The 16,433-nt window shown below is 37.5% G+C and overlaps 1 protein-coding gene across 4 annotated transcripts in view; it reads right to left on the bottom strand.

Moving 5' to 3' along the window:
* Window positions 1-2,149: 2,149 nt before the first annotated feature.
* LOC106056019 (uncharacterized) overlaps window positions 2,150-16,433 on the bottom strand; it is a 45,816-nt gene continuing 31,532 nt past the window's right edge. For 3 of the 4 annotated variants that reach the window (XM_056017717.1, XM_056017720.1, XM_056017721.1), the window contains 7 exons: window positions 15,400-15,555; window positions 14,420-14,626; window positions 11,137-11,349; window positions 8,009-8,200; window positions 7,490-7,876; window positions 4,161-4,223; window positions 2,150-2,278 (listed from right to left, as the gene is read on the bottom strand). In XM_056017717.1, coding sequence (XP_055873692.1) covers window positions 2,223-2,278; window positions 4,161-4,223; window positions 7,490-7,876; window positions 8,009-8,200; window positions 11,137-11,349; window positions 14,420-14,626; window positions 15,400-15,555 — 1,274 coding nt within the window. In that variant the 3' untranslated portion in view covers window positions 2,150-2,222. The remainder of the gene's footprint in view (window positions 2,279-4,160; window positions 4,224-7,489; window positions 7,877-8,008; window positions 8,201-11,136; window positions 11,350-14,419; window positions 14,627-15,399; window positions 15,556-16,433) is intronic. The other variant, XM_056017718.1, reaches the window with a different exon arrangement.

The raw sequence follows: 16,433 nt of genomic DNA, 5'->3' as shown, positions 1-16,433 counted from the left end.
TGGTTTGGGCTGCTGAGCCCATGTGCTGTAACATCATATTCTAGAACAGGTACATACATATATTAAACATAAATGAATAACAGCACCAGGGACCAAGTTTTTCAGAGAGAAAGTAGTGAATTAAAATGCTACGAATATAAGGGCACGCGCCGACCGAGGCTCGAACCAGTGACTCCGGATTCGACACCACCGCCTAGCGATAACGCACCAAGCGAAATTAACCTCTAGACCAGGGGTAGGCAACCTTTTCCTATCGAGGGCCGCATTACAAAAATTTTGAGATTGAGGGGCCACATTTATAATTATATATATATATGTGTGTGTGTGTGTGTGTGTAAATATATATATATATATATATATATATATATATATATATATATATATATATATATATATATATATATGAAAAAAATGAAATGTAAATGTACAATACAGTATAAATGTGAATGACGTCACAACATTTCACCACAAATATACATTTATTCTTAATTTGAAGTGTTTGACACCCGAACATAATGTTCCGGAACTGTGGAATAGCTTACTATTTGTTATCCTCAAAATTACAATCAATCAGTATCTTACTGTTCCTACACTTGTTTATTTTCAAACTGAATAAAATGCTTGTTGACCGATGTCTGTGGACCCAAATAATGTGAAAGTTTAGCAGCCAAGTTTTTTTTAAGTGTGGAAATACAGCTTCTGGCACTCCTAAAACTCCCGCGAAATAACTGAATGGAACTATTCTTTCACGTCATAATATGCTTGCAAGTTTGTCCTCTGGAGCTGAATCAACTTTCGCACTAAATGGTGAGCTGAGGGAGTTGAAAACTGATTCCAAGCTCTTGAAGTCTTAAAATTTGCTTTCAAATTCCACAATTTAAGAATTCTAATAATTCAACCTTTTGACTAGAAATAGTTTCATCTTTCAGCAAAGAAAAATGTCAAAACTTTTTTTCACTTGCTTGCTGGGAAAGTTTTGTTTCAAAAGATTTAACATGCACATACATTTCATGTGCCATACTTCCGATGAAAAACTGATAAGTCTTCCACTCTTTATTAGAAATATTAGTAACAAAGTCACAGACAATGTCCTTCAAGGAACATAACAATTTCTTCCTTGAGATACTATATTCTTCTCAATACCTTGTTCATGCTAAACAGGTGGTACCGAACATAGGAATATTTTGTTTCCAAATCGTCAAGTACATCTTGGAACTGCCTGTGGTTAATACCCTTAGCTATGAAAAGTTTGATCATTGAGATATCTGATCCAATAAAATGTATGAGATACAATGCAGCTTGTTGCAAACATTCCTGTTTAGAGTTTATGGCTGAGTTGTTGTTTTCTTAATTTATTTAAAAAAACAAAACAACTGTTTTTCGCGGTTGAAAGACGCGCTCCATTAGTTGTTACACTTGCCTTCTTGTTCCAAGCCAACCCAAAACTTTCAGCACAGTTCTTCAAAGCATTGCATAAATGTCAGTCTAGTCTGAGTTTGAATCTTTGACTGATTTTTTTGAAATATTGCAAATAAGAATAATCTTCGTTTACTTTAAGCTTATTAGAATGACGTGAAGACCCTATTTCATAAGTGATAAGAATCAGAAATTTCAATAATTTATACGGATATTTAAAATATATTTTTTAAATTATATTTGCATTTTTTATATGTATAATCTGTGAGCTTACCTGATTTCTGTAGGTGTGCGCGGGCCGCATAAAACAGTTCAGCGGGCCGCATGTGGCCCGCGGTCCGTAATTTGCCAACCCCTGCTCTAGACCATCGGAATGTCCAAAAAAACATTCTTCTGATCCAGAGTCATTTCGCCCGTATGCAAATTACCACCCCAGTGGTCAAAGGTCGCAAGCCCCAGCCAGCCCCTCCCCCAGCCCCGCAGCATCCGTTCACTAACAACTTCAATAGAGCCGACACAGACAGCCGTTAGGCATGTATTAGACATGTTTGTGAGAGATACACAATTAGAGAGAGCCCTTGTTTGTCTAATACATACGTAACTGGTATAGGTCTTTTTCAGGATGTTGTGATTATCTCACCATTACTATTTTTTTCATAAGAGATCATGTTTAAAGGTCACATTAGATACAGAAATAATAGTGTTATAATGACAATCCGAACATAAATTTGTGTCCGTAACAATACAACGATTTATTTCATTACATTATTGTTTAACATTAGCATATACATTAAGTATTCTCAGATTCAAGCATTGGTTGTCGTCATAGAAGGTGTCACAATCTCTAAAGTGTTCAAAGCATCTGGGGAAATATAAAACAAAAATAATTTGACTTTAAACATTCTGGCTTGCTATGTTTTTAAAACATAATCTACAGCAGTGGTTCCCAGACTCTGTTCCACAGAACCTTAGTGTTTCGCGAGGACTGAATATGTGTACCACGAACTACTGGAATAATTAACTAGTAGGCCACCATATCTAGTAGGCCACCACGTCTAGCAGGCCACCACGTCTAGTAGGCCACCCCGTCTAGTAGGCCACCACGTCTAGTAGGCCACCCCGTCTAGCAGGCCACCATGTCTAGTAGGCCACACCGACTAGTAGGCCACCACGTCTAGTAGGCCACCATGTCTAGCAGGCCACCACGTCTAGTAGGCCACCCCGTCTAGTAGGCCACCATGTCTAGTAGGCCACCCCGTCTAGTAGGCCACCCCGTCTAGTAGGCCACCATGTCTAGCAGGCCACCACGTCTAGTAGGCCACCACGTCTAGCAGGCCACCACGTCTAGTAGGCCACCACGTCTAGTAGGCCACCACAGTCTCTCTCTAAAAAAAAATAAGCAAAGTGTTCCACTAACTACTCAATTTCTAACAATTTCTCCTAATTTTGTTTTTAAAGTCTTGTATTTCTCATTTAGGGCTTCTTTATTTTCTAGTAGATTTCATCAAATGACTTTGTGCTCACTTTCTCTCTCTCGTATTCTCTTATGGTGTAGTTAATTTCTTAAAGCACGTTAACTAGACCTTACAGATCAAATAAAAGACTGCTGTGTTTTCCTTTCAATGTGAATTGAAAAAGTAAAGTTCCCCTTTCAAACTTAGGGTCTATAGATGATGTCTTCTGATTCTGTGGCTTACAGTTAACGAGGGTGTCATTTGGCCAGCACAACGACCAACCACCTTTACTTTTCCCCAACTAATGTCAGGTACCCATTAGACGCAGAGGCGCCCGAAGATCCAGAAATTAAAAATCCCAGTATTCACCAGGATTCGAACCCCGAACCTTGGTTCGGAAGTCAAGCGCTTTACCGCTCAGCCACCGCGCCTCCGATATGTAATGAATGTGAATAGGGTTAGGCGCCTCCGAATATGTAATCAATGTGAATTTGTAACTTATATATATACATTTTTTACCATGCTTTGCTCGTTTTTTTTTTCCGTTACAGTTTTTTTTATATTATAATTGTAGTTTTAGTAGTTAAGATCTATATCACAATGCCTCAATGACCTCAATTTAGTAAACTCTCTTGTTTTTCCCTCTTCCAATAGTACATATCCTAAGATCACAGGTATCATCTAAGGCGTGCTCATGTCAACTTTCATAAAGATTGGCCAAACGGTTTTGATTTCTTTGAAAGGCTTATATATATATATATATATATACACACACAACTTACATTCTACTTTATATAATAGATTAATATTATTATATATTGTACTGTAACAAGATTACCTGTGGTTAAACAGCCTAAAAAGATCGGATTTATTTTTATTTCACCGTGAAAAGGGGGGGGGAGCATTTCATACATTAGTAACCTCTACTTTAGATAACAGAGGGGTCATTTGACATCAGTGATAGTCGAACCGTGTGGATACTTTAAGCACTCGGCTAAAAACACCAAGGGACGCTGTGGCCGAGTGGTAAAGCTATTGACTTCCGATGTAAGAGGTACCGGATTCGAATCCTGAAGAAGACTTGGAGTTTTTTTTATTTCGGAATATTATGAGTGCTACTACTACTACTAATAATAATAATAATTTAATTTACAGAGCGCTGTTAACAAACATAATGTAAGCTCGCGGCGCCGTGACAACATTATCCGGGGATTCAATTTCTTAAATAAGAAAGTGTATTTCCCAGGACTCTTATAAGAGGACCTGGCAACTAGGGTTTACTAGACGTACCGGTAACATCCACAGACGTCGAAGTTTGGTTATCAGTTTCACTAAACATGGTTTTCTCAGACTCTGTTAAAAAACAAATAATTGTCAATCTCATGTCATCAAAACATTGTAGAACACACAATAAAGTTTCTATTCAGGTTAGACAAACCAAATGTGTCACCGCGGCATTCATATAGAACTCACCTGTTCTAAAACCTATTTAGACGGACTTATCTTCTGAGCTTTTTAAAAAGAAATATAACGGGAATTAAACAAACACATACAATATTTAAAATATTTAAATAAGTGTTTCTTTATTTCCTTTTCGCAAATTTAAAAATAAATCGATTGCATAATAATCTTTTGGTTCATAGCAAGAAATGTCCCAGCGACTTCACCTTCACCTATTGTTGGTCTGTTGAACCGTTGGGGCATCGCACATGATCTGTTAACTTTCTCCATTTCCCTCTGAATTTTTCCCTTACTCTAATCTCTTTCAACAACAGGCCCATGCACTGGACTCCATTCTTTAAACTCTTTCTCTCCGAATTGACGATACCATCGTTGATTTGAGCTCCTTAAATTAAATTAAGGTTTAATTTTTAAAACCTTACTTTGTGTTATACCAAAAAAGCCTGCATTCCCCTTTATTTCTATACCAAATAACACATTTTCTGATAACAAACGAAAAGGTTATTAGGGCTTAATCATAACAGGAAAGTGAAATAGTAATCAGTAAAATGATTAATTCCGTCGAAACGCGGAAAAATAATTACAGAGAGAAAGAGTTAATGTTGCCCTCCCATCGATATCCAAGCCTCCATCTTCTTGTTTCTTCTTCGTTAGCCCTGATGACCTCTGGGTCTGGCAAAGTGAGTGGAAGTCTTGAATCTTTTATCTCGATATAATGGGGGATAACTAAGATAAATATTTCTTGCCTCCGTCTTCGTTAACTCCCTTGTATATATTAGCAAATGAGAAAGACTATCAATTGTCGAAATAAAACTAACAACTTTCAGAAAGTCTTTCTTATTTTTAGCAACTAAGACTATCAATTGTACAAATAAAACAAACAACTTTCAGAAAGTCCATCTTATTTTTAACAACTAAGACTATCAATTGTACAAATAAAACTAACAACTTTTAGAAAGTCTTTCTTATTTTTAACAAATAAGACTATCAATTGTCCAAATAAAACTAACAATTTTCAGAATATTATAAGGTCTTTATTATGACTGTTATGGGTGTGACAAAATATTTAGGTCGCAGCTAGATTCGTGAAATACCAGAGCCGGATTTAGGACAATGCAGGCGGGGCTATTGCCCTAGAAAGTCGCCTCCACAAAAGAGATTTTAATAGTCTCTCACAATGTCGACATTTCAGAAAATTGTATGATTTTTTTTAAAAAACATTTTTTCGCATTTTGTTTTACCTACGGTATTTGAAATCTTACGTTTTACAAGACGTCACTTCCAGTGGCGTGACCTATATGTAGAAATGCAGTTTCGGATCGAAGGCAGTGGGTCAACCCAGGGACTTCCCATCAACAAACTCAAAAATATTCAAATGTACTTTTTTTAAAACTAAAAAGTGCAATACTATTTTTTAATCATGAGAATATATAGATCTATTTATAATTTACAAGTGTTCTGTTTTTTTTCTTCTTTATCATGACATGATTTGGATAATAGTTTTCATTTTTAATAGCTTGATTTTTATTAAAGCTTTTTTTTTTTTAAATGAAGGCGCCTCCTTAAAAATTTCTGCCCCGGGTCTCCGCATACTTAAATCCGTCCCTGTTTAAGGTGCAATTCTTATTACTCTTTGGACTCAAAGACAAGCCTTATTATATCAAGGTTTTAATATTCTAATAAAAAACTAAAGCAGCTGTTAAAATACTTCCCGTTTTACTAGACCGAAAAAAAAAATATTTTTTTCTGCAGGGATGTACATTTGTATTTGCAAAATAAGAGATCCCGGCGTAATGAAGTTAAAACAGCACGTAAGGCTAGTAATTAACACAAATTAGGCTTTTAGTGAAGGTGACAGTTATATAGTACTGTGGCTATCGAGACAGTGAAGAAATAATTATGATTAATGGTCCCAGTATTTTGTTTTTGTCCACCAGGGTTTCCTATATAAATGTCTATTGTATATTTCAAACTATAAATGTAGTTATTAAAACTACTCACTAGTAGATACTGAACTTTTAATTACAAATCTCATAGTAGATACTGACCATTTAATAAAAAATCTCATAGTAGACAGTACTAGTTACTGGCCTTTTAAAAACAAGTCTCATAGTAGATACTGACCTTTTAATAGCTAATATCATAGTAGATACTGACCATTTATTAAAAAATCTCATTGTAGATACTGGCCTTTTAATAACAAAAGTCATAGTATATATTGACCTATTATTAACAAATATCAGAGTAGCTACTGGCCTTTTAAAAACAAATCTCATAGTAGATACTGACCTTTTATTTAAAAAATCACATAGCAGATACTGACCTTTTAATAACAAATGTCATAGTATATACTGATCTATTATTAACTAATATCAGAGTAGATACTGACCTTTTAATTATAATTCTCAGTGTAGATATTGACCAGGGGCGGACTGGATGTCAAAATCGGCACGGGCACTTCTATACAATCCGGCCCAAAAATCTGTGTATAATATGATGGGCATCCAATTCTATGTCTATCTGTCCTCAAAATCATTGTTAAGTATGATAATGTATCGGTAACTGTAACATGCTCAATGTCTTTATAAGAAATGTAGGCCATATATTGCTATTAATCGCCACTAGTAGCACTGTCTACGGATGTAAGTTGTTACATTATTTCGGAAAAGGTGTTCGATTAAATGAGTATTACACTGTAGAGTCTTTGAAAGATTTCGTTAAACGACGTTCAAAGGACCACTTTTAGAAGAGACTATGACAAAATCTTTAGCAATTTAATACGTGTCATAGTGGCATCCATGCGCACCTTTCGGTGGCCTACCGGCCCATTTAGGTAACGGCCCACCGGGCATTTGCCCGAATGCCCATATAGCCAGTCCGCCCCTGATATTGACCTTTTAATAACAAATGTCTTAGTAGATACTGACCTTTTAATAACAATTCTCAGTGTAGATACTGATCTTTTATTAACAAATGTCAAAGTAGATACTGACCTTTTAATAACAAATGTCATAGTAGATACTGACCTTTTAATAACAATTCTCAGTGTAGATACTGATCTTTTATTAACAAATGTCATAGTAGATACTGACCTTTTAATAACAATTCTCAGTGTAGATACTGACCTTTTAATAACTAATCTCAGAGTTGATACTGACCTTTTGTTAACAAATAATGTTGATAAAAATCCTGTTGATACGTCTTTGGTTCCGATGGGACCTTCTCCAGGTCACGTGACGGTCCAGTGCATATGAAGACGGAGCATATGCCAACTATGGCGATTGGAATCATGACATAAAGCCAAACATTTTCCACCCGAAACCCAGACTGTTTGTGGTACGCCACGTGAGTGACCCTAGGGGTTGTCGTAGCGTTGGTGACCTCCTGGTAGTCCTCACACCATTCCAGACAGCCCTCGAAGCAATAGAGCCCCGCAGTTCCGTTGGGACACCACTTGCAGTAGCCTTCGTACGTGCAGATCTGATCGTTGCAAGATATGCTACATATCTCGGAGCAGTCAGGACCGTACATGGGAGGTGCACACTCTAATGACATAGTTCATGAACAGCTGAGAGTTAAGAATAAATTATGGTTGCCGTGACAATATTAAACAAATTAGCGCAATAAACTAAGAGATTTACGAACGCCAGAGAAGAACATGGTAAATGAATGTATACCTCCGTAGACTTCCAATTCACAGATTGACAATGGGCTGGTTGAATGTTGCTTAAATACATCTATTGTCTGCAAACTTATTTGTGAGCTTGGAATAATTGAGACTATAGATTCTATAACACCAGTAGAGCTATAAATGACATTATCTGTGCTGTCCAGAAGATTAATAGAAAATCTTTCGTTTTTGACAGTTACTGAAATAAAAAAACAAAACACTAGATTTTTTTGTGTGCACATTTTAACCCACTTAGTTGTAATGTATTGAATATTATAATAAAAATGGAGGCCAATGCATAGGCCCTACTGGTGTATCTGGTGTACTGGTGTTCAGATAACGGAAGTATATCTATAGCTCCTCCTTCGTGATCGAAGAGGAGCACATTTCTCATTTCTTATGGACTTGAAGATGACTGTAAAGTCCAATCCTCACTTTAAAAAAGCCGGCCGCATGGGTGGGTTTGGTCAGTTGCAAATAGGCCTGCTTCTTCTCTCAGCTTTTTGGTGGTTCGGCGCTCTTTTACCCTGGCCATTCTTCTTACTTCAAAGCCCCAGACTCCGAGCTTCAACGCCATGAGGAGCGATCGAGAGTTGGTGCTTCCCAGTCGTGAACGCCGATATTACATTCCTTGGCAGAGTGCAGGACGGTGTATTTATAGCGCTTGATATAGTTGACGGAAGCAATGAGAAACTGTACAGTGGTGGGACCAGAAAGAAAGAGTCCTCCAAACAAAAGTTGGCTGGACAACGTAAAGAATGGATCAGCCTCTATCTTGTCTGCTAAGCATAGCTGCTAACTGGGACGATCCGTCGCTGAGCAAAAAACTGACAACCTCAATAAATTACGCAGAAATCAATTATTTTATTTTTTTCCATATTAAACGTCGTAAAAAATGTGTGCTTAGGCTCCCCCCACCCCACATCTAACCAATTCTCTTCTCACATTCACCTTCCTAAACCACACTACCTTTGCTCCAATTCAGCTTGACCATTGGGCAATGTATCTGGTGTTCTATTCAAGTATGCTCTCAAACTTTCTCTCTAGCGCGAGATGATCTGAGCTCCTTTCATCTTGCGGGGCGGCCACACTATCCCTTCCCCTTTGTCTAGACCCAGAGCGTACTTCGCTCTTCACCTCTTCAGACTTTATTGGCAAATAAGTGGTCGGCGCCAATCTAGATAGAGTGTCTTAACATATCACATGATGTATCACAAGCTTTCCTGTCTAATCCCTAGTTCCCACCCAGTAGCATGTAAGTCATAAAGTTTTTAAATCAGAAGCAGTCGCTAAGCAATCCTCCAAAGCTTGGGAAAACTCTGATTCCTCCTATATAAAACTACACAGGACAGCACTTGTAAAGCTCATCAACATCAGCAAAAGCTGTTATCCAATGGATACCAGCTCATATAGAACTAAAAAGGAAATTCGAAGGCTGACACACTCGCCAACAGTGGGAAACAAACTCACAATTAAACATTGCACTCAATCAAGAAGAAATGAAAAAAACTTATAGTGAATAAAATAAATGAGAAATGGAAAAGCTCTCATCCGAATCACAAGAAAGATGACTCCTATTATAAGCTATCCCGACAAGATCAACGTCTAATCTTTCGACTCACAACAGAATGAGACCACATTAAATATTATGTTCCGGAAGCTCGAAATCGGAACCAGTGAAATGTGCACATGTGGAGTGTCACATGCTGACCATGTCCTTTATCACTGCATTCTATACCAACAGGCTGTAAGAAGACACTGGCCCCAAAACAACCAAAATAGAAAAAAAAAATATATGGAGAGCTATCTGATTTGGAAAGCACTGCGCAGTTCATCTCATGTATTGGTCTAGTCATCTGAACGCTTCAATATAAAAATGACTATCAGGAGGAAGAAGCAGTCGCTTAATCGTGAAGGGACATTCATTCACAGAATCCATTCGTTTTGTTCCCTTATTCTATTCATTTTACCTATTCGTATGAATTTATTGAATTATGTTCATTTCTGGACCTTTCTATATTTGGAGTTAGTATTGCTTGTCTATATGAAGTAATAGTCGGTTATTACCCGCGGCCTGCTGGCCTTAGTTTGAGTATTAGGCCTACTGATTGGATGCAGATCTAAGTCAAACATGGCGAATGTTTCCTTATCATTTTTTTTGTATATTTTGCCAGAAAAATGAAAGTTGAATGTGAAAACTTTAATAGAGATATATTTAGGTATTTTTTAAAAAATTTTTAGTGCCTTCCATTAGTGGGTGGGACATTAAACATACACCGACATGATGTAAGAAACATTTATGCCAAGTTTTATCAAGATTAATCAAACTATTTTGATTTCTATGTGGGTCATAAGACTAAGGCTGCTTCATTGATCCTTACGGAAATTTGTTGTGATTACAAGGACTCTTTTCTCATATAAAGACAACACAACAGAAACATTCACATACATAGAACAGACACAACATAAAGAGTTCATTCAGCGACTACACACAGGCATCTTGGTCCTTTTCATGTTTCCTGATCAACGGTTGGCATTGATATAGTCTGACCGAGTGAGGTACGAACGAGTTTTTGTAACGCTCTGTTTTTATCTTGATTGACAGTATCGCCCTTTTCGCGAGAACTTGACGTAGTTCTGATGAAGCGTGTGACTGTTGTCTTCCAAGATTTTTCCTATATTTATTTTAGACATTTCTGTTTAAAAAGTTCATTTAAATAACGTTGTGCGTGTGGTTCTGGATGCCCTTTTTATAATGTTTTCTTGGCGGCGCAACCGTTTAGATGACATAAATACATACATACATACATACCGCTTACTTTCTTATTTATGTATTAGATGTGATTTAAGTTTCTTTCTGAAGAACTGTAAGTACGAAATATTATTCGACCTCAGAAAATAAACGACCTTGCCTCATCTACCCTTTAGGTCAAAGAATCTGAAAAAAGTTTTTTTTTTTTAAATAGTCATTCTGCAGTGCAGTATTATTATCATATTATTCTCATTGATGTCATTTGTAGTTAGGGGTACTTTTTGGTATTAGGCCGGAGCCGAATATGGCAGGATATTGAAAAAATGTTCGGCCGGAGCCGGAGCTACTATCCCGTGCAGCCCTTTTTGTATTCTAGCGCTTACCTTTGAAATATATAATAATCTCCTCAACTAAAACAGGATTTAGAAACGAGAGTCTCAGCAAAGGATCTTGGTCTTGAAGTCTAGTAGTAGAGCAACTCTTCCAGCTGTCCCCCAGACGTCCATCAACAGCAAGTGATCTACGGCTGACTATGCCTAGCTTGTCTCTATAATAGCTGGACATTCCTACTGGTTGACCAAGTGCCAAATTACGACCTGTTGGAAGATGTATTGCTAGAAAAAGCTTGACATAAAGTTCTTACTAGGAATAGCATTTTCTTCTAAAATCTTACACGATTTATTAAGAAAGATAATAAACATAATATTTGCTACTTTCAACAGCTTTTAACAGATAGCTCTACGTTTCTCCCGATAAATATAACTTTTCATTAATTTTTAGATGTTCTCGCAGGAGTAAGGGGTCCAGGAAAAACGAACGACTGAACTTATATCTTTCGGTTAGGAAGCTGACATTTTAACAATAGGCCACCACTTCCCTTTGCTTACGGGCAACCAAAAATGTCCTGAGGAATAAGTCAGAGCTGAATTTAAGTTTGGGGAGATTCTGAGATATATTTTTGTGGATACCTTCATCCATGTAAAACTTGTACTATGATTAAGTCATAGGACCAGTGACTTCTGCTGTAGTGGCAAGTGAGTCCAGTGGTTCTTCGTGGTACCAAATTATATTACATTATATTATATCTTCTAGATATATAACTTACTGAGACATACAAATACTAATAATTAAGGTTCAGTTACAAATAATAATGTTTATTGAGAAACAAAAAAAAACAGATCATAACGACGTGTTCTCATAGGCCAGCGGTTTTCAACCTTTTAAAATCGGCAATTCCTTTTTACAATCCCCAACTCCGCAGCGACCCCCCCACACACACACACACAGCAATAGAAGAATACACAAAATACAATCCATATTTTCGATGGTCTTAGGCGACCCCTGACAAATCGTCAATCGACCCCCCAAGGGGTCGCGACCCAAAGGTTGAGAACCCCTGTCATAGGCCAACAAATGAAATAAAAAAAAATGAAAAATCTAAATAGTTGGAAAGATACAGGTCAAAACAATCAAATGAACGCCACCACTTTTACATATTGCTATCTTATATCAAAACAAAAGTTTGTATTTTAAAAACTAATCAGGTCTTTACAGTATAATAATAATAATAAGGCTTGTCTTCCAGTCCGAAGATTAGTGAGGAGTGCAGTATTTCCTGTGGCTTCGTAGCCCCAGCAGCGACCTACATATTTTGCCACATCCAGGGCAAGCATAACCATTGTCCGCTGGCCGTCGATTTAGATTTTCTTTTCGGTGTCTTCGTCTGTCCTTGGCAGCGGATTTTCTTTTAGTCTCAAATGTGTATCCCGCGGCCTTCGTGAGTGACCTCCAGCTGTCTCGTTCTGAGGCCGCGTGCAACCAGGTGCTCTCTTCTAGATCAGCCAAGGAATGTTGACGCCTACTGGTCTTTGAAGCGTTTCCGTGGGGCGCCTCTTTTACGTTCACCATCTTTTAGCTCCCCAAAAAAAGACTGCCTTCGGCATACGTTCGTCTCCCATACGAGATACGTGCACTGCCCAGCGTAACTGTCGGACCATAAGAAGTCCCTCTATACTGTCCATACCGGCGTTCGCAAGGACATCGCTGTTTGTAGTGGTTTTGCCACCATATGTCCATGATGGAGCGCAGCTAGTTATTGAATAACACATTTCCATTACAGTGACACGCTTCTCTTGAGTCACAAGGTCAGAGCACAACAACAAAAGACTTATATATATAAACATTACATAGATTTAGCTCACAGCCCAAAGACTCAAGAGAAAGTGACCATACAACACAGAGACTTAGGCAGTGTACTAAAGGGGACTAACTCTTTTTGACCAAAAAAAAAAAAAAGTAACTACCCTTATTATCCCTCTTGTCACAGAGCCTGCCTTTAATTAGGAAAAGCAAAGGCGGTTTGTCGTTTGTCGTTATGCTGACCACATGACACCCTGCTCGCTTACCGTCCCCCCGCCCCCACCGAAAAAAAAAAACAACAGATGATTATGACCGTAACATTATTTGCCGTATAGATGGTAAGGTCTGAAAAGGGGGAACTACAAATAACGAATTGATATTCAACTTTTGTAAGTGTTCAAGTGAACTAGATTTTTACTCAAACAAACACCAAGAAAATTCGCATAGGTAGCACTTTAGTACTTTCTATAAAAAAAAACGAAAAACCTTGTTTACAAAGCTTACTCTGTTTGTCTGTCACATTGTCTGTCAAATCTTGTACGTTGTTTCACTCACTTCCTATACTTAATTCAAGTTGAAACGCTGCTCAGTTTATATCCAATAATAATAATAAGACATGAATCACCATAGACTTTAAACAATGAACTAATTAATTAGTGGTTATTAAAAGTGGTGGTGTTTTTTTATTGTTTTATACAAAAAAGATAAATCTTGAAGTATTGAGAAATATTGCACTAATTGTGCGGTTTTTCCCTTATTTAGGCCCTTTTTTAAATTTCATGTTTTATTTTTGCTTGGAAAAAAAAACTAATTCTATCAATAGCATCGAAACATTTCTAGTTTTTTGCGTTATTAAGTATCTATAAAATGTCTTACTTTAATACTCAAGCTAAATCTAGATGTGATGGTTGAGCGGTAAAGCGCTTGGCTTCCGAACCAAGGTCTCGGGTACGAAACCTGGTGGAGACTAGGATTTTTAATTGTGGGATCCTTGGGTGCCTCATCTATAAGGCGGATGATGACATATGTTTAATGGCCCACGGTAAACAAGGTTGTCATGTGGCCAGCACGCGCACACACACACACACACACACACACACACATATATATATGTATATATATATATATATATATATATATATATATATATATATATGCATATTTAAGGTAGAAAGTAAAATAATCAATTACTAATAGTTAATTAACTAATTGGTACATTTTTAAATTGATTCTTGTGTTGTAGGGTAAAAGAAATAATTGTGCAAAATCTGAATTCGAGATTGTGTGAGTGAGAAATAACGTGTACAAACTTGATCATACAGACAGACAGAGTTGATATAACCTTAGTAAAGAGGGGAGGAGACTGTTATTCGAGGACTTAGGAACCTAGGTCCTCCCGCGCCATTCGGCGCATTGGGCGGCAAGCTGTCTCCACAAAGATCAGTCACTGGTAATGACTGAAGCCTTCTACCACCTGGTGTTCACTGTTAAGAGGTCCTCCATGAAAGAATCAGTGTATAGACTTACCAGCGCTTATATAGATTGAGCACAGTTCTCTTTCTTCTTCGGGCGCATTGAAAGCGATACTAATACGGCAGACGTACTGGGCCGCACTACACATTATTCTCAAAGTGTTGGTGTTAAGATAAAACTCTCTTCGGTGCCGACAATGTCCTGTATAGCACGACTGATTGCGGGTCTGACTGAATCGTAGTTTGAGACCCTGAAGGTTATCTAGGAGGAAACAAAAAAGACGTTTCGCATTTCCTAGGTCTCTGGACAACGTCTGGCCAAGCATTTTGGCCAAGCATTTGTTTTATTGTGCTCTTGACCACTTCACCATCATGCTACAAGTATAATGTCACAAACAAGAAAAACATTTAGGATTTTTTTAAACAACAAAGCATATACGAAGTGTAATTGTATTAATTATTTTGGACCAGTCATGTAATTAAATTTGTAATAGATCTAGATTAACAGTAATAAATCTGTGCAATTAGAAATATTTTTACCTATTGCTTTTGTTTAATGAATTTCATGCTTTTAGCTTTCTCAGTGCTCTATGATCCTATCACTTAGCTGGACCAGTTAGAACACGTATACGCATACTTAATTATAGTGATATTCCATAAAACTAAGACTAAGACTAAGACTGCTTTATTGATCCTTACGGAAATTTGTTGTGATTACAAGGACTCTTTTCTCATATAAAGACAACACAACAGAAAAATACACTAAATACAACAGACAACATAAAGAGTTCATTCAAGAATCTTGATGCATTTCATGTTCCCTGATCAATGAGTGGCGGTGATAGAGTCTGACCGAGTGAGGTACGAACGAGTTTTTGTACCCGCTCCGTTCTTGTTTTGATTGACAGCAGTCGCCCACTTCGCGACGACCTGACGTAGTTCTTATGGAGCGGGTGGCCGTTGTCTTCCATAATTTCTCAATAGTAATTTCTTTTTTGTCTATACAAAAAAATATTTAAAAAGAATAACACATACCTTTTGATACAGCTTCGATCTGAATCCAAGAGATGCGAGTTGGCCATGGAAATGTGATAGTCAATGGAGTCTTGGCGGTAAAGTTGTGATGACATGGCGTCAGGTGTCTGTACCTTACGTTTTCTTGACTCACGTTGGCTGAATGTATTAAATCTTCTAAAGAGAAATTAGAAACATTTTAAAGAAGACTCTCATATCTCTCATCTCTAAATCCAGGGCCGGCCTTAAGTAGTTAGAGGCCTTAGGCGAAGTAATTTGTTTTTTCCTGAGTAAAAAATAAAAAAAATAAACAACGGGAAATTAAAATCACGCAATATATTGAAAGGATAATTTGTAAAAATACAAACTCATCAGTCTTCTTTACCTGGTAACCGTTGGTCTAGATTTTTCACAATGCTAGTGTTAGGATACTGTCAGGGTTGTGTGTAAAGCATTAGCTTGTTCTCCCAGGCCCCTGACATTCAACTAGCACCTTCTAGCTTACAATAAACAATTGTGGGAAGCGTGGTCGAGAGGTCAAGTGCGCTTGACCTTGGCTTGGCTTGGCTACCTAGAAGAGGGCTCGAGGTTGGACCAAAATGCGCCCTGAGCATGCTATAAGCATAAAAGTAGCGCTATATAAAAGCCATAATTAAAATAAAAAAAATCGACTCGATGTTAATAATCTAATTGTTTAATAGGATGAATAGTACTTTATGATGACAAACTGATGAAGTAATATCCTTGAAGTTAGCAAATGTTATAATATAATTGTTAAATTACTTAGCTGATCATTCTGCACCTTGCTGTCCCACAGCGTAACACATTAGTAGTATGCACAATCACATCATAAGGCACTGCTGACTTAGCTAACATAGAAGAGAGCACCAGGTTGCATGCGGCCTCAGAAGGAGACAGCAGGAGGTCACTCACGCAGGCAGCAGAATACACATTTGAGACCAAAAGAAAAAGCTGCTGAGGACAGACGCAGACGGCGAGAGGAAAATCTTAATCAAGCACCGGCGGACAACGGTTATCCTGGATAAATATGTAGG

The sequence above is a fragment of the Biomphalaria glabrata genome, chromosome 18 (assembly GCF_947242115.1).
Source record: "Biomphalaria glabrata chromosome 18, xgBioGlab47.1, whole genome shotgun sequence".
Taxonomy (NCBI): domain Eukaryota; kingdom Metazoa; phylum Mollusca; class Gastropoda; family Planorbidae; genus Biomphalaria; species Biomphalaria glabrata.
The sequence above is the reverse complement of the archived record's forward strand: the minus strand, read 5'-3'. Positions and strand labels throughout refer to the sequence as shown.